Genomic DNA, 19,710 nt, shown 5'->3' on the forward strand with positions numbered 1-19,710 from the left:
TAGTTAGTAGAGTCATGACCTCGCGTTTTCGCCACATATGTTGCAAAACATGTATTGTTTGCAACATTTCTATACCTTGGTGGTCTGGTGGTAGATTCAGAATGCCGTCACACTTTCCCATGACCATAGCTTCGATCCTGGACCAATACAAATAATCGTATTCATGGATGCATACATAACGCATTGGTTGACGACCTCGGTGCTCTAGCGGTCTAGCGCACCGCTTTACGTCCCATGGTCGCGGGTTCGATTCCTCGCACGGCGCAAACATTTGTATTCATGAGTATGATTGTTTGTATCGGTCTGGGTATTTTCTATGTATAATATGTATGTGTTTACGAAAAAAAATATTATCTATGTATTTGTATCAGTTATCTAGTGCCCATAACACAAGCTTTAGCTAGCTTAACTTGGGTCTAGATGGCGCTGTGTGAATTGTCCTGAGATTATTATTACTATTATTAGTCCCAATATATTATTTCCACAGTCATACAGTCGATCTGTCTGTTACCTTTTCATTATGAAAATAAATAGGTACATTGTACTATGAAAAATGATGTAGATATCTTTTAGATTAAAAAAAAAACAGGAGTCGCGAGTATCGATTGCATCTATACATATAAATAAAATTGGGGTGTCTGTTTGTAATATTGAAATAACAGTTTTTTACTACATGCATATGAATATAAATACGATACGTACACCAAAAGACCACTTTTTACAATATTTGTCTGTCGGTCTGTTTGTTCCGGCTAATCTCTGAAATGGCCGGACGGATTTTGACGGGACTTTTATTGGCAGGTAGCTGATGTAATAACGAGTAACTTAGGCTGCTTTTATTTTAGAAAAATAAGTTAAATTCCACGCGGACGAAGTCGCGGGTACAGTTTCTAATATATAAAATTCTCGTGTCGGGTTATTTGGAATAAATTTCTACAAAACGGCTTGACCGATTTTTATGACTTTATTTATAAATAAAGTAAATGTAACTATACATATAATGTATAGTTACATACATATAATGTATAGATGTACAGATATATATGTAGTGCAACGCTGTAATATGGGATCCCTATGAAATAAAATATAGACTAATGTTGGAAAAAATTCAAAATAAGTTTATTAGGTATATATATATGAGGCAATATGGAGTATATCCCTTGTATCCTTTGATGTATCCCACTCTGTTCGTATTGGGCATGGTGGGATATAATGAATTACGTGTACGCAGGGAATTGGCTATTGTCTTATACATATTTAAAGTGTCTCGGGGTCAAATCACCAATTCTCTGGTTCTTGGTTTGATAAGTTTTAGGGTACCAGATAATTACCTGGGGCGGCGACGAAGGCCCCAGTTATTAGCGGTACCTCGCGGCAGAACTAATTTATTAAACAAGGCATCCATAACACTCGCACTGGCCACTCTCAATAAAATAGCAGAAACAACGGATTTGTTTGTGTGTAGTCTGTGTGAATTCACAAAAACAACATTGTATGTCATATGTTATGTTAACGAATATGTATAATATAGAATTAGATACACTATTGTATTGGGCTTAGGCCTGTAATAATAGTTGTGTAAGTAAATAAATAAATAAATGTATAGATAATAACAATTGCAGAATCATATTTAGTGGCAGAATCAATTTAAGACATAAAACATATGTTGTCGCAGATATGTCCCCGTACACAAAAGTGAACGGTAATTTTGTAGTGGTAACTGCACGACAAGCGACCACCAACTACCTACCACACGAGATATGGCCTACATTAATTTGTAGCCGTCATAATTTATCTGTCTGTCCATTACAATTCTAAACCGGTTCCAACCAAGACTGCGTTTACTAACTCCTACATTTATTAACCGTACTGTTACCTCTTTCTTCCATATAATGGGAAGAAAGAATAACGGAAGTTTGGGAAGGGGGGGGGGGGAGTGCGTTGTGATAGATGATAATGGATCTTTTTGTCCATTACAATTCTAAACCGTACATTTATTAACTGTACTGTTACCGCTTTCTTCCATATAATGGGAAGAAAGAATAACAGAAGTTTGGTGGGGGGAGGGGGGGGGGGAGGGGCGGGAGTGCGTTGTGATAGATGATAATGGATCTATCTGTCCATTACAATTCTAAACCGGTTCCAACTGACCAAGACAGCGCTTACTAACTCCTACATTTATTAACTGTACTGTTACCTCTTTCTTCCATATAATGAGAAGAAAGAGTAAAATAAAGAAATGGGAGTATGGGGTGGGGTGGACTCCATATAATGGGAAGAAAGGATAACGGAAGTTGGGGGGCGGGAGTGCGTTGTGATAGATGATAATGGAATGGTACACCTGCCTGCGCTAACGGTATACGCTGGCAGGGCACCAGTGGAGGATGATAAGAAGCATGACGTCAGATCAGATACGCAGGTCATATCGTAGCTTACCAGTAATTTATCAGAATGATTTATGGAAGAAACCGCGTGGAGGTCAACCTGACATGGTACCTTGTTACTAACAATCCTATTTCTCCAAGAGAGTGCATTGTGCATGATGAATATATTTATGTATTATATGATATGTATGTATTATATGAGATGGATGGACTGTGTGAAAGATGATATGGTGAGAAAGGGAGTAAATAACGGAATGACTGCGAACAGAGATGAATGGAAGAGAAAAACATATTAGGCCGACCCCAAATAAATGGGATAAGGAAGAAGCAGATGATGATGATGATGATATATGATATGTATGTTTATTCCTATATTTTTGTATTACTATTAATATTTATGTATTTTACTTTTGTTTTAGATTATACAATTTGTTATTTGAATTTTATTTAGTATCTATCCTTTGACATTTTTTTTTTGTTTGCACCAATTATTACCCTCTCAGTACCACATATCCCACTGTTTTAGGTTGACTGGAAGAGATCTCTTCTAAGGATAAGTCCACCTTTGCTCACATTGTCTCTAAATTATAATATCTTTTTATTATCTGTGCAATAAAGAAAGAATATATTGTTTTTTTAATGGATGATAATGGAATGGTGCACCCGCCTGCGCTAACGGTATACACTGGCGGGGCACCAGTGGAGGATGATAAGATGAGCATGAGGTCAGGTCAGTTAGACCAATGTTCACCAGGAATTTATCACGATGGTTTTCAGGGTAAACCGCGTGAAGGTCAATCGGACATGGTACATTGCCAGCTATTGGGTTATAAGCTCACGTTACTAACAATTCTATTCTCCCCAAGAGAGTTATTATTAATGGGGAATTAATGGACCGCGTGGAGGTCGACCTGGCCTTTGGTCGACCTCCACGCGGTCTTTTTTTTTATGGATGATAATGGAATGGTGCACCCGCCTGCGCTAACGGTGTACGCTGGCGGGCCACCAGTGGAGGATGATAAGCTGAGCATGAGGTCAGGTCAATTAGCCCATCGTGACAAATTCATCAAGAATTTAACACGATGGTTTCCAGGGGGAACCGCGTGGAGGTCAACCTGACATGGTACATTGCTAGCAATGAGATCATAGTCCACATTACTAACAATCCCCTTTCCCCCCACCTCCACGCGGTCAATAAAGAATGAATAAAGATACAAATTAAATTAAAGAAAGATACCACAATGGTTAATTCCTAATGAATCCTTCACGACGGGCAAACTGACAATCCTCATATTATCATGTTTCACTAGAAAACAAGCAGACCAATACATACAAACATTCATTAATACAAATATTTATATCAAGCGAGAATCGAATTCGTAACCATTGGTAAGTTGTATATCATAAATTTTACATATATTTCCGGTGTGAGTCGTACAACGAAAATAATTTAAAAATGGAAAGTTAAATTGAACCTCTTTTCTTACAAGTCGGTTAAAACGACCAACCGGACAATTATGGAAATAAGAGTGGCCTTTTGCAACCATATAATAGCGACGGTAAATTCTTATCAGCAGTAATTTCACGCTGTTTAGTACATAAGGGGCAGATTGTATTGTTTTACGTCCATTTACGCTTTATGTACGGTCCTCATTGGTTAGTGGTTTCGATTTTAACACTAAGAAAGTAAAGTTTATTAACTATTAAATTACCTGTTCAATATAAGAAATCACAACACACTAGTAAAAAAAAAAACTAACAATCAAAGCTGTATATTGGATAATTCATTAGTGTTATCTTAAAATAAAAAAAAAACACAAACACGTTCGAAATTCAAATGCACGTTGCTATGTCACATGTAAAATACAGATGACATTTACACTTGAATTTCGAATGCGCCGAGTGCAAAATAATTTCCCATCATACGCTTTAGCGCTGTATTAAATAATCAATTTGTTTATATCGAAGCGCTGGACCGCTTCAAGCGTACGCGACAATCATAGTGTCGTGTGACCATTTGTACGAATCTACTGATTACTGGTTATTATGATAACTTTATATATAATAATATGATATATAGATAAGATACGTTTTAACAGATCGTCAATAACAGATGAGGATATATATCTATATATATTCTGGATGTTTATCATTTAGTTCGTTTTTATGTACATTTTTATTATTTAGTATAGGCAGATTGGGTTTGTCCAAATCCCAAAAAAAAATAAAGATAAAAAAATCTCTGGATAATACACCAATATATATAGACATTATAATAATTATCTAGTGGCTTGTCTAGACTTTGCTTGTGTTGAGAAATATACAAAATATTGAGATTATATTCATGTAAACCAGAGGTTCCCAAACTTTTTTGTGTCGTAGATCCTTCGCATATTTTTCGGTTTTGGGTAGACCCCCCATTCTTACCTGGTATTGATTTTTTTGTAAATTTCTAACTGTAGTAGTTTAGTGTCAAAAACAAAGTAAAAACCGCTGTCGCAGACCCCTTGCCTTATGTCATAAACCGCTGGAAGTCGACACAGACCACTTTGGGAATCACTGTCTTATGGCTATAATAATTAATAATATTCGAATATTCGAATTCGTGGTACTCTAAACAAACAGGCTTTAAAAAAAAATCAATTGAGTTTTTCGCCAGTTATTTTCAATTGGATCTATATACTGAACTGGACGGTAGGGAAAAAAATATAATATAAAAATTTGACGTTCATAAGCGGCTAAAATGTCTTACATGAATAAATGAATTTTGAATTTTGAATAAATTATTTTGAATACAGTATTGTAAAGTGTCAACAAAATATGTTGAGTAGTTTTTACGTGAAAGTGTAACAAATATCCATCCACACTAACAGAACTTTCGCATTTATAATATTAGTAAGAAACAAGATGTATTAAAATGATATTTCTATGTTATTTCAATATACTTAGATACTCTACTGTTTCGCTTACGTGCAAAGTGTTGTACAGTCCAGAATTGACAGACTTTTTTTCTTATGGTATTGCATTCACCCCGTTTTTGGGGTATTTCGCCAGACAAAAAATTTCAATTATTAAGTTTAATAATTATTTATGGTACAGACAGCAATAGTATACCTCTTTATATATACTTGCTTAATTTGTTTTCGGCCAGTTCACGTAGTCTCCACTTGTCTATGCCCCACCGTTCTATTTTCAAAACTAACCGCCACCGGTGTAATAAAACATGGCGGTCTTCGTTTGTTATTAAAAATGTAGCTTAGGATTCGCGTAGTCTCCACTTGTCTATGCCCCACCGTTCTATTTTCAAAACTAACCGCCACCGGTGTAATAAAACATGGCGGTCGTCGTTTGTTATTAAAAATGTAGCTTAGGATTCGCGTAGTCTCCACTTGTCTATGCCCCACCGTTCTATTTTCAAAACTAAGCGCCGCCGGTGTAATCAAACATGGCGGTCGTCGCTTGTTATTAAAAATGTAGCTTAGGATTCGCGTAGTCTCCACTTGTCTATGCCCCACCGTTCTATTTTCAAAACTAACCACCGCCGGTGTAATAAAACATGGCGGTCCTCGTTTGTTATTAAAAATGTAGCTTAGGATTAAAACATTTAGATTACAATGGTGTTTGTATAAAGTTGACAATGGTCTGTTATTTAATATTAGGTTGTTCGGAAAGTACTTTCGTTTCTTCCTAACTTAGGATTTAATTGTATTTCTTGCACTGAACTTCACATAATCAGTATAATTTTTATATGCTTTGAGCAACCAACCAATTTGCTTTCGCATCACCAATTCCTTTATCAGCTTCAACTGGCCTTCCCGAGGGCGTTCCTCCTTTGAAAATATTTTCTTTGGGGTGCCTACGTCATAGTAGCTTTATGAATGCAAAGTCTCAGTCCGATCGGTTTAAAATTGACAAAGTTTCACACAAACTTTCATCCCCTATTTTATCCCCTTGGGGGTGGAATTTATCAAAATCATTTCTTAGCGTGTGCCTACGCCATAACATCTACCTGCATGCCAAATGTCAGCCCGATCCGTCCAGTGGTTTGGGCTGTGCGTTGATAGATTACTATGTCAGTCACCTTTGAGTAGTATATATTTAGATTGCAAATATCATGTCATGTTGTTTACCACGATATAGTTATAATATGCAAACACTGCATCGTTAGAATACAACGCACGCGTTTTGTAAACAAATAAAACTAATATATTGTAATGAGCGTAAAATCCACTAACAATAGTTGCGTTTGCGAAGCGCGTGCTTTATCACGAACGTACACCATCCAGTAAACGAATGTAAGTCACGAGATATATATATATACTCGCACATAGCTCGTAGGACAGATGGTCGTTCGGCAATAAAGTCCTCGAGTGGCGACCGCGGACCGGAAGACGCAGCGTGGGAAGGCCTCCAGCAAGGTGGACCGACGATCTGGTCAAGATCGCTGGAAGGCATGAATGCGAGCACAGGACCAATCGTCGTGGAGATCTTTGGGGGAGGCCTATGTCCAGCAGTGGACGTCTTCCGGGCTGCGATGATGATAATGATGACGATGATGATATATATACTAGCAGACCCGGCCACTTTTTGCTATGGCTAAGGTTCTTGAATAAAATAATATTACGACTATAAATTGAGATGTACGCTATCCTATCTTTCAAGTTGGATCAAATTGCACACAATGTGCAAATCAAATTTGCAATCCGTTCAGAAGTTTAGGAGTCCATCGCGGACAAACAACGTGACACGTAATTTTTAAATATATATAAAGATATATATTCTATTGGATTTGGATTCTTCTCAATTGCATCTATAGTATATAGGTACTGAACTGGACGGTAGAGAAAATATTAGAGCAACACGCAAGTTTCTTGCTCGTTCTTCATGTGATGAGACAGCTTTCCGAATGAGCGGTAGATTAAAAAAATGTAATGACTATTCAAAATTGCTTCAATGTAAGTTTATTTGAATAAATGATTTTCTATTATATTCTAGTATAATCTTATATATAAAATTCTCGTGTCACAGTTTTCGTTCCCATACTCCTTCGAAACGGCTTGCTGATTCTCATGAAATTTTGTGAGCGTATTGCGTTGGTCTGAGAATCGGCCAATATCTATTTTTCATCCCCCTAAATGTTAGGGGTAGTCCACCCCTATTTTTTTTTTATTTTTAGGCAAAACAACGTTTGCCGGTACAGCTAGTATAAATATAAAATTGACGTATATAAGCGGCTAAAATGTCCTAAATGAATAAATGATTTTTGAATCTGAATTTGAATATACTATATAATAATAATATAATAATAATCTCAGGACAATTCACACGGCGCCATCTAGACCCAAGTTAAGCTAGCTAAAGCTTGTGTTATGGGTACTAGATAACTGATACAAATACATGGATATTTTTTTTTTTTTGGAAACACCCAGACTGATACAAACAATCATACTCATGAATACAAATGTTTGTGCCGTGCGAGGAATCGAACCCGCGACCATCGGTCGTAAAGCGGTGTGCTAGACCACTAGACCACCGAGGTCGTCAAGATGTCAAGACGTCACTATGACCTTACCGTAAACTCGCCACGTTCGGCACGCAACCCATTACCTCCATCCAGATTTAACCATGTTTGTACAACAATAGCGGTATTGTTTTGAACTATTCGAAAAGTGGAAATATCAACATTATCCGGCAGCAGCAATTGTTAAAAATTTCTCTAGACTAATTAGCGACGGAGAATGAAAAAACCTATAGAAATTTAATAATTAAAATCTTTGGTAGTAAACTACAGAGAAAATAATACGAGCTGAGTTTCTTGTCAGTTCTTCTCATCTCGAAATCATTCCGAACTGACGGTAGATTTGATATATCATAAGAGTCTGTAATAGACCTACATGAATAGAGATATTTTGAATGTAAAAAAAACTATAGAATATTAAATACAAATATACAAATATCTTTATTTTGCCTGAAAAGTGGTTTACAGGATTTTAAAAATTATAATTTATGTATCACACTTTTCACCAGAAACTGGCATGCAAAATTAACAGTGTCCATTTATTATTATAAGATTGTACATATTTCTCAGTTTCATTTTTATTTTCTTCATTATTAAATTAAATTTAAATTTCTGGGCAAAGTACTCCGATTACCTACTTCATGAATTAAAGTACTCATCAACAGAGTAAAAACACTTATTGATCAGCCATCTTTTTAACTCTCTCTTGAACATATTTATCGGTAGTATTTTTATATCATGCCGCAACTTATTGTAAATTTTTATTGACATACAATAGGCATTTCTGCTATACAAGTTTGTAGTATTGTATGGGAGAATGAGATTATTTGGATTCCTTAAGTTAAAATTACAGTATTCACCTTTTTTCTAAATAATTTGATATGCATTCTTACAAATATGCACACTTCGTAGATATATTGACATGGAACAGTTAATACATTTAAATCTTTGTACAGTGGTCGGCAAGATATACGTATGTCAACATTACATATTGCTCTGATGCATTGTTTCTGAGCTATAAGAACCCGTTTAGCATGATATGAGTTGCCCCAAATCAAAATGCCATATCTCAAAATGGAACTTACGTAGCCGTGATATGCCTGTAAGCTTGTTTTTTTATTACTAATTCTTGTTAATCGCCAGAGAGCATAGGCAAATGAATTCATTTTATTGCATATTTTATTAGTGTGATTTTCCCAAGAGCATCTATCATCCAATAGTATGCCCAAAAAAGTGATTTGCGAAGATTCTTTGATAGTGTTTCCAGCACAAGTTACGTTTAAAGACTGTTTAACTCTATTTTTGTTAATAAATTGTATATATGTAGTTTTATTGTAGTTTATATTCAAATTATTATTATGTAACCATTCTATAATTTTCGTAATTGTTCCGTTTATGTCATTATTATATGTTTTGTCGTTATTGCAAGGTATCACTACAGATACATCATCAGCAAACATAGTGCAGTCATACTCTGTGACATTTGGCAAGTCATTTATATAAAGCAGGAATAACAAGGGTCCTAAAATACTTCCTTGTGGAACACCGTTTGTATTTAGTCTAATGGTCGATTTATATTCATTAACTTCCAGGCTTGCGTCCATTTTTGATATCTCTACGTATTGTTTTCTATTACTTAAGTAACTACTTAGCCATTCACTTGCTAATCCTCTTATTCCATACATATCGCATTTATAAATTAATTTTTTATGTGATACAGTATCAAAGGCCTTACTCATATCAAAAAAGACAGCCGTGACATGATTGCGCTTATCCATATGTGATAGCACATTATTTATAAGAGAAAAAGCAGCTGATGTTGTCGATTTGCCTTTTAGAAAACCATTTTGAACCGATGTTATCAATTTAAATTTTTCTAAGAAATTTATTAATTGATTTAACATTGCTCTTTCAAATATCTTTGAAAAGTTGGGTAGAAGAGATATCGGTCTGTAATTATCCACATCAGAAATACTCCCTTTTTTATGAAGTGGTTTTACTATAGCCATTTTTAATGGTTCCGGGAAAGATCCAGTGCTAAATGACAGATTAATTAAATAGCTTAGCACAGGAGCAATTTCATTTTTACACATTTTTAGTACCTTTGTCTGTATTTCATCGTGGCCAGTCGAGTTTGTAGATTTAAGTGTGTTAATTATTTTAATAACTTCAAACTCATCTGTTGGTCTTAAAAACATGCTGGCATGGTTCGATTGTATATTTATAATATTATAATTACAATTTGAATTAAAATTTGCCATGTCAATATAATAATTATTAAATATGTTTGCAATGTCATTCGGATTATCAACTATCTTATCATTTATTAGAAGTCTGTCAATATTTCTATTAATAGGATTTCTTTGTGTTCTATTTTGTATTAGATCCCATGTAGCTTTACAAGGATTTTTAGACTTTTCAAGGTACAATGTATTGGCCAGTTTTTGAGAATGTTTAATGCATTCTTTTAGTATTTTCGAGTATTTTTGGTACTTTATCTTTACATTGTTATCTCTTTTTTTATAATAAGCGAAACGTAAGTGTCTCTTAGTAATTGTAGACTTCTTTAAGCCTCGTGTAATCCACTTTTTAGTGTTTCCTTGCGATTTTACTTTAACTTTTATTACGGGAAAACAAAGATAATAAAATATTTTAAAGATATCATAGAACGTGGCAAATGCAGTTTCCATATTGGTTTCACTATACACATCCGCCCATGATAAACTATGTACGCATTTACGAAATTTAGAGAGATTATCTAAGCTGTAATCTCTTTTTTTATAATACCAAAACTTAGGTTGCTGTATTTTATCTTTCATCTCAATAGTAAGAGATTGTGCCGTGTCGTGGTCAGATAGTCCTAACTTATGTATTTCACTTTTTGCTTCAGGTATATTACTGAGTATCTGATCTAGACATGCCTTTTTACGAGTAGGACTAGATATGTGTAATTTAAAGTTAGAATTTGCTATAATTCTTTTCAATTCCGTCGTTTCATTTGAATTTTTTAATACGTCTATATTCAGATCGCCGACTATAATTATTTTGTGTTTCGTTTTATGTCTCAATTTTCCCATTAGTAATTTAAATTTATCAAAAAATGATACAATATTTGAGGTTGGTGTTCTATAAACACATATGATAATATATTTCCCAGATACAATCTCAATTCCACAACACTCAAAAACAAAATTTTCAGCAAATTCATTTAAAAAGGATAATTCTTGTGCTGGAATAAGATGAGAGCATAGTATACAAACTCCACCCCTCTTTTGGTGGTGTCTTGAATATGTTGCTGCTAGTTTATATCCTGCAATGTTTATATTTCCTTCACTCCCAGTTTTTACAAATGTTTCACTAAAACATAATATATCAAAATCTTTATTGTTTTCTGATAATTCTTCTATAGTAAGTTCTATTAATTCTTTCTTTCCCAGCAATCCAGCTATATTCTGATGAAGAACAGCAAAAGAGTTGTTACGGTTGTTCACGAAAAAGACTTTTTATCGAAGTGTGAGAAGGTTTTGCATTGTTGTATGTTGGAGTGTAATAATTTGTTATTAATTTTTGCACTAATCTGACATGTGTTTTACTCCCTTTACTAACATTTTCTGTGTTTGTCTTACTTGGTTGAAAGTCGTAGGTAATTTCATTTTTATATTTTTTATTGTTCTTATTAGTGCGCGACTTGTTAAGTGTTTTTACTTGTTTTTTCTTGTAACCCAAAAATTTATCGTCATAATACATAGTGTCAATTAGAAAATTCAATTTACGGCACATATCATACATAAAATTTTTGTCATAATAATTGATGTCATACAAATCTAAGAAAATACAATTATCAAAATTTTTGCAACATATATTTAACAATTCATTTAATTTACTTTCATTCAGATGTATATTGGTTTTTATGCCAAGTACTATTACAGTTGGTTTGCGATGCAACTTTAAGAAAAAACTGAGTTCCGCAAATAATTTACTTGGATTACTGTCACATTCTCCGACACTAACTACAATTTTATCATTTGTATCAGCATTTAATGTCTCCGTGTTTTTCAGAATCTCTTCACAACGCGCATTTGGTTTAACGGTTGAAGTTATCTGGTAATTTTCATAGTTAGTAAATTCTCTAGAACGATATAATGTTGAAGCCATTCCACGACACTGTTGTCCACCAATTATATATATTTTATTGGATTTACGTTTGGTAACATGGTGTTCGCATACATTTTCTTTGTTATTTTGCACATTTTCTTCTAATATACTGTGTTGTGTATCATTAAATTCTTGACAATTTGTATCAACTTTCTCGTCTATTTTCTTTTTTTTATTTAGTTTAGGTGTTGATTTTGGTGTAATACGACATATATTTTGTAGTTGTTTTATTTGAAAAATGTTTTCAGCTAATCTTTCTTTTAAACTATTATTTTCGAGTAACAAATTTTCAATTTCATTGTTAGCGCTACCAAGTTTTTGTTCTAATTCCTGTAATCTTTTGTTGAGATCTTCCAGTTCGTGCTTTCTAATTAGGTTAGTTTCCGGACAGCTTCTGTTTAGAGTATCACTCCTGAGATTGGAACAATCTGTATCGTTTTCATCAGATAAAGAGTCGAATGAATTTTGTATTGGTACATTATATTTCCTAGTAGTAATATTGCCTAATTGAGAGGAGTTGTGTATTAATGTTACCTGGGATGTTTCATTGGGTGCTACTATTAAACCCTTTTTGAAGCTGGAGGAAGCAGTAGTGTTTTTGCTTTGGGTCGGGGTGCTTGTTTTTCTTTCAGATATTGTGATTCTTTTACAATTTATGCAAATCCAGTCATCTTTACGACTTTTATCCATTATATAATAAAGCTTCTCCTTCTTAGCGCAATTAAGATCATATGATTGTTTACATTTTATGCATTTAAGAAAATGTTTATCTTTAATGATTTTGTGGCATTCGGCACAGTTTATTTTTGGGGCCATATTTAATGAAAATAAGTTGTCTCAATAAGTAGTATTTTAGCTTAATATCATATGTAGGGGTAGTGGCCGTGGTAATGTACCTAAGTGGTAATTTAATATATCTGAGTGAAACCCGGCTTAGATAGTTCAATTTCCGAACGAAGTTTATTTTTGTAATTTCAACACTTTGACATTGACAGTTTAGTCGGTCGACAAAAATATTCTTGATTGACACTTGACTGAGAGTGACAATATCCAATCAGCTGATTTTGTTATCTTGTTAATTATCCAATTATTATCGAATTAATTGTTTTGTTTACTTTCTATGTCAAATTTGAATAATATAACGGAATTTAGTGTCTCACCAGTGTTCTTGAATTGTTGAAAATCTTCCGAATTCTTGATAAAAAAGGTGCTAATTATTTGAGGTTATAACAAGCAATATCCCAGGCGAAGTATTTTGTATATTTTGGTGGATTTTCTACACTTTAACTTGCATTACAGAATTTTTATTTTACAGAGCATTAACAGTATGTGTTTACAATCTAATAGGCAGTACGTCAGTCGTTAATAATTAAAATCTTTAGTAAAGTAAGTTTAGAACTTATGGCCTCGGTGATGTAGCTGTTTAGCACACCGCCATACTTCCTACGGTCGTGTGTTTGATTCCTCGCACGGTACAAACATTTATGTTCATGAGTATGATTGTTTGTTTCGGTTTGACTGCTGCACCCGCGACTCAGTCCGCGTGGAATTTATATTTATTTATCTAAAATAAAAGTAGTCTAAGTTACTCCTTATTACATCAGCTACCTACCGAAAAAATTCCCGTTAAAATCGGTCCAGCCATTTCAGAGATTAGCCGGAACAAACAGACCGACAGACAGACAAAAATTAAAAAAAAATGGTTTTTTGGTGCTTTGACCGTATTTATATTCACATGCATGTAGTAAAAAACGGTTATTTCTATATCACAAACAGACACTCCAATTTTATTTATATGTATAGAATAGATGTATAGATAAACTCGAAAGTTTGTGAGTGTGGATGCATGTTTGTTATTCCGTTACGCAAAAACTACTTAACGGATTTTGATGAAACTTTACAGTAATATAGCTTATACATCAGATTAACATAGGCTATATATTCATGCGAATGAAACCTATAGTACTATAACTATGTACAACAAAGCGCGGGTAACCAATACAACATCAGCGTCTTTACACGTCCCCTTATTGAGCCGAGGCCGAGAGCGATGCTATGTTAGGAATTTTCTCATTACATCTAGTCAAATATCTGAATTAATAACTGACATACTTATAGTGCTATTTATATCGACGCTTACTGTTCATGCACTCACCTAATTCTATCACTAAGGTGCTTGCTATGAAAGAAAGAAAATATTTATTTGGCGCATATAATCTACAAAGCAAAGAAATTAACAAGACATCTATACATACAAATAAAATTGGAGTATATATTTGTAATATGGAAATAACTGTTTTTTACTACATGCATATGAATATAAATACGGTACATACACCAAAATGTCATTTTTTACAATTTTTGTCTGTCTGTCTGTTTGTTCGGGCTAATCTCTGAAATGGCTGGACCGATTTTGACGGAAGTTTTATTGGCAGGTAGCTGGTGTAATAAGGAGTAACTTAGGCTACTTTTATTTTAGAAAAATAAAATAAAATTCGGTTTATAATATATGTATATAGTTTTATAATAAACAACTGGTCCCCTAGTGTTTGAAATTTGACCATAATTAATAAATATTGTTGTGATCGTTTAAATTACATACCCAATATCCAGGTCGTCCAGCCGCTGGTACTTAATCCCTCTCGACAGCATGTTGTCTCGTTTGCACACACACTATACACTATTTCTTTTTCATTTTAACACTTAAATATTCACAAATATTCGTGTTAATTGTGTTCTTTGAGGGAGGAAATATTTAATACATACAGTTTTAAAAGAGTAATGCTAGGTTGACAATTTTACTAGCTGATCCCGCAAACGTTGTTTTGACATATAAATTAAAATCGCTATTAAAAAAACAAAAAATAAAATTTAAAAAAAATTGGGGTTGATGCTAGAAGGGTGAAAATTTACGGTTGTATGTATTTTTCAATCTTAAATGAAAATAAAATATGTCGAAAAAATAAAAAATATATATTTAGGGGTGGATTTCCCTTACCACTTAGGGGTATGAAAAATAGATAGTAGCCGATTCTCAGACCTACTGAATATGCATATAAAATTTCATAAAAGCCGTTTGGGTGGAGTATGGTAACTAACATTGTGACACGAGAACTTTATATATAAAATATATTAGGTACTTATTGACTTGGTGGTGTAGCGCTACGCTTTGCAATGGTCGCATGATTGATCTCCGTATATTTTCTACTACCTGACCCTCGCGAGACCCGCAGATTCAATTATATAAATACAATACAGATATTTGTTTTTGTGAGAATGACTATTACTATCTATATTGGGAATTTTATGTGTATATCTAAAATGTTTACAGAAAATAAATTGCTTTATGTTTTTTTTAAAGATAAAATAAGAAATGAAGAAGTACTTGCAAGGGTTAAAGAAAAGACAGATCATAGATATTATTGAGAATAGGCGGGGAATAATGTTGGGGCACTTGATACGACACGACGAACTAATTAACAACATTATCTAATTACTATTAATAATATTATGTTTTGAGTAGTCATGCTCACTAAAATGTCCAGACTTGTGGCGGCGTGGTGGGCCGGGTCATTGGGCTCCCTAAAATATGGTCGAGCGCTGTGATGGCTCGCTCATCCGTCATACTCGTGAACGAGTGCTGCTTGTAGGGACTGGTCTGCTCTAATCACTATGACAAATTTCCTCTTATTAATTGTTTAACCAGTTGGTTATATATTCAATATTTTATCTATTTGAGTATTTAATTGAATTAGTGCTAATTGGTGGTTTGTATTCACACACTTAAACTTAAAAATGTAAAGTAATAATAAAATTATTTAAAAGAGCAACACGCAAGTTTCTTGCTCGTTCTTCTTGTGATGAGACAGCTTTCCGAATGAGCGGTAGATTAAAAAAATGTAATGACTATTCAAAAGTGCTTCAATGTAAGTTTACTTGAATAAATGATTTTCTATTCTATTCTATTCTAATAACATTATCGAAAGAAAAATTGATGGAAAGAGAGGAAGGGGAAGACCGAGACACAGCTATATCAAGCAAGTTAAGGAAAAAGTTAGAGTCGTATCAACAGCTAAAAAGATTGAAGCACTAATGACTCTACATAACTTGTCCCTTTTACGACCTGTAAAAAATATGTCTTTTCTCTTTCTTTCACGTTCTACCATCGTTAAAAAGGTAGAAATTCTCAATTTAATTAAAATAGTAATACGTTGTGTGATATTACTAAACCGATTATCATGATTATTTTCTTGAGTCAATAGGTTGCACACATATTGTTGATATGTTTATATCATTACATTTAAAAATGAAATGGTGATCGAGTTACGTCTGTATATATAATCGTTTGTCTGTGTATACGTCAAAAAGTAGGTAATTCATTATTGTAACGGCCTCCGTGGTTTAGCGGTTTAATACATCACTTTACTATGGTCGCGGGTTCAATTTCTCGCACAGTGCATTTGTATTCATGAGTATAATTGTTTGTATCGGTCTGGTTGTTTTCTATGTATAATATGTATGTATTTACAAAACAAAAATCTATGAATATGTATCAGTTATCTAGTACCCATAACACAAGCTTTAGCTAGCTTAACTTGTGTCTGGATGGCGCTGTGTGAATTGTCCTGAGATTATTATTAATATTATAACAACAGTATTATAGAACTTTAAAAAGTTACGCAGATATAAGCAACTGTATAAAAATGAATTCAGTGTTACAACACGTAGGTCCATAACAAGCTAAGATATTACGTAGTAGACAAGTGAAAGTAATAAAGCGAGATAGAGCTACTATAGAAAGGGACGGAAAATGCACTTTCGTTTACACTTCACAATTGGGTTAATTTCAATTTCTGACAAAATCTTCTTAAAATTGTATTATAAACTCAATTTATAGTCGCAATATTATTTTATTCAAGAACCTTAGCCACAGCAACGTGTGGCCGGGTCTGATAGTTAGTATATACGACCTCGGTGGTCGCGGGTTCGATTTCTCGCACGGCACAAGCATTTGTATTCATGAGTATGATTGTTTGTATCGGTCTAGGTGTTTTCTATGTATTATATGTATGTATTTACGAAATAAAAAAAAATCTATTGAATTTGTATCAGTTATCTAGTACTCATGACACAAGCTTTAGTTAGCTTAACTTGGGTCTAGATGGCGCTGTGTGAATTGTCCTGAGTTTATTATGATTATATTATCACTAACTGTCCTGGGAAACGTTGTTTTGCCTTAAAATAAAAATAAAAAATTAGGGGTGGACTACCCCTAACATTAAGGGGGATGAAAAATAGATGTTGGCCGATTCTCAGACCTACTCAATACGCTCACAAAATTTCATGCGAATCGGTCAAGCCGTTTCGGAGGAGTATGGGAACGAAAACTTTGACACGAGAATTTTATATATAAGATTACATATTATAAAATAAACTCGCCGTCTGTCTGTCCCTATGACTTCAGTTCTCTATCCCTATGACCTCAGGACTTCAGTTAAGTTATACATAAATAAAAATATGTAAAATACTGTGTTGTACCGTCATGGATCCCGACGAAGTAAAACAGGTATCTATGTATGCTCAAATCATTAAAACTACGCAACGAATTCTGAAGTAGTTTTTTTAATAGATAAGAGTGATTCAAGAAGAAGGTTTATATATATAATACATGTACACCCGGGCGAACCCGGGGCGAGTAGTTAAGGATAATGTGTTTTAACCAAAAAAGAATTAACGCCTTTCTTCTAGTTATTTATATTAATATTAAAAATATTGTAATATAACAGATATCTTTAAATGCAAAGCCACAAATCTTTCCACGTTTCAATCGTTATTTTCATATCTATTGATAAGGCATGGTGTCCGTACTGATAAGGAGGACGTTGATGGGACAATCGTGAGATAAAAATATATTAGTTTCTCTTATCATTACACAACTCTCCAATAAATTGACTCCACTGTCATCTGAGTTAGTACTATCTCAAGAGTTTCTGGTTTGAATTATAAAAAAAATTAGCTTTTGCACGCGGCTTCGTTCGCGTTAATTTATCCTCTTAGGGGTGGAATTCATCAAAATCCTTTCTTAGGGGATGCCTACGTCATAGTAGCTTTATGCATGCAAAGTCTCAGCCCGATCGGTTTGAAATTGATAGATTACTATGTCAGTCACCTTTGAGTTATATATACTTAGATAACCCAGGACATTCACACATCTCCATCTAGTACCAAGGTAAGTAGAGCTTGTGTTATGGGTACTAGACAACTGATATAAATACACAGATATTTTTTATCTATTTTTTTATCTATTCAATATACATATATGTGGGTGAAATATACATATATGTGGGTGAAAGGGGATTCTCATAAATGTGGACTAATAACCGCATTACTATCAATGTACCATGTTAGGTTGACCTCCACGCGGTTCCCCCTGGAAACCACCGTGATAAATTCCTCGTGAATTTACCACGATGTACTAACTAACCTGACCTCATGCTCATCTTATCATCCTCCACTGGTGCCCCGCCAGCGTAAACCATTAGCGCAGGCGGATGCACCATTCCATTATCATAAGAAAAAATATATACATAGAAAACACACCAGATCGATACAAACAATTATAAAAGTAAATACAAATGTTTATACCGTGCGAGGAATCAAACTCGCGACTAATAAGTTAGTGTACTAAACCATTGAATCACCGAGACAGTCAGTAATATGCATATTCTGTAATGTTAATCAATTAAAGTGAAAAATTATAATAAAATGATAACAATTTGCCAGTTTCAGATTTTTTCCTTTATATTCACCTAATTACCTATCTGCATGCCAAATTTGAACTTCCTAGGTCATCTGGAAGTGGGTTATAATTTTGATCTATAGTTGATCAGTGATAAAAATGACGATATTTGGACGTTAATATCTAAATAACCGTTTGAGATATGTTTATGAAATTTGGAACACATATTTATCTCGCAAGTCTCTATATATGAACCAAATTTGACAGGTTTGTGTGAAAGAGTTTTTGAGTTATGAGGGGGTCAAAAGTGGCTCCAAATGGTTCGTGTAAATATACACACGGTGCTGCTCGCCAGTTCTTTTACTTGAAACTCTGCTTTGACACGCTGCCGCGTGTCCAGATGTATATATATTTATCTACACATAAAAAAAATTGGAGTGTCTTGTTGTAATATTGAAGTAACCGTTTTTTACTACATGCATATGAATATAAATACGGTACATACACCAAAATAACATTTTTTACAGTTTTTGTCTGTCTGTCTGTCTGTTCGTTTCGGCTAATCTCTAAAATGACTGGACCGATTTTGTTGTGACTTTTATTGGCAGGTACCTGATGTAATAAGGTGTAACTTAGACTACTTTTATTTTAGAAAAATAAAGTAAAATTCCACGCGGACGAAGTCGCGTGTACAGCTAGTAATATATACGACCGATATAAATTTTTTTTTCAATTTATTCTTAGCACTATCTACCTATATGTTGGAGATGTAACTAGAATAGTCTAAATCTACTGCGACTGTTATCAACGCCCGCCTGATAAGGGCAGGTAACATTTACTGTCCTTGATAACAAATGTTTATTCAGATACGGGATTCTACAAAGCTAACGTTAGATAATTAAATATTTATGATA

General features: G+C 33.9%; 1 protein-coding gene across 1 annotated transcript in view; it reads right to left on the minus strand.

Annotated features, from left to right (window-relative positions):
- Positions 1-15,241, minus strand: part of LOC131842308 (copper-transporting ATPase 1) — a 65,796-nt gene extending 50,555 nt beyond the window's left edge. Inside the window, exons 1-2 of the mRNA XM_059190846.1 lie at positions 15,206-15,241; positions 14,660-14,730 (exon numbers count right to left, since the gene is read on the minus strand). Of these exons, the coding sequence (XP_059046829.1) occupies positions 14,660-14,730; positions 15,206-15,241 (107 nt within the window). The remainder of the gene's footprint in view (positions 1-14,659; positions 14,731-15,205) is intronic.
- Positions 15,242-19,710: the final 4,469 nt, after the last annotated feature.

The sequence above is a fragment of the Achroia grisella genome, unplaced genomic scaffold, assembly GCF_030625045.1.
Source record: "Achroia grisella isolate CSIRO2021 unplaced genomic scaffold, CSIRO_AGI_Agris_v1 utg2156, whole genome shotgun sequence".
NCBI classification, from domain to species: domain Eukaryota; kingdom Metazoa; phylum Arthropoda; class Insecta; order Lepidoptera; family Pyralidae; genus Achroia; species Achroia grisella.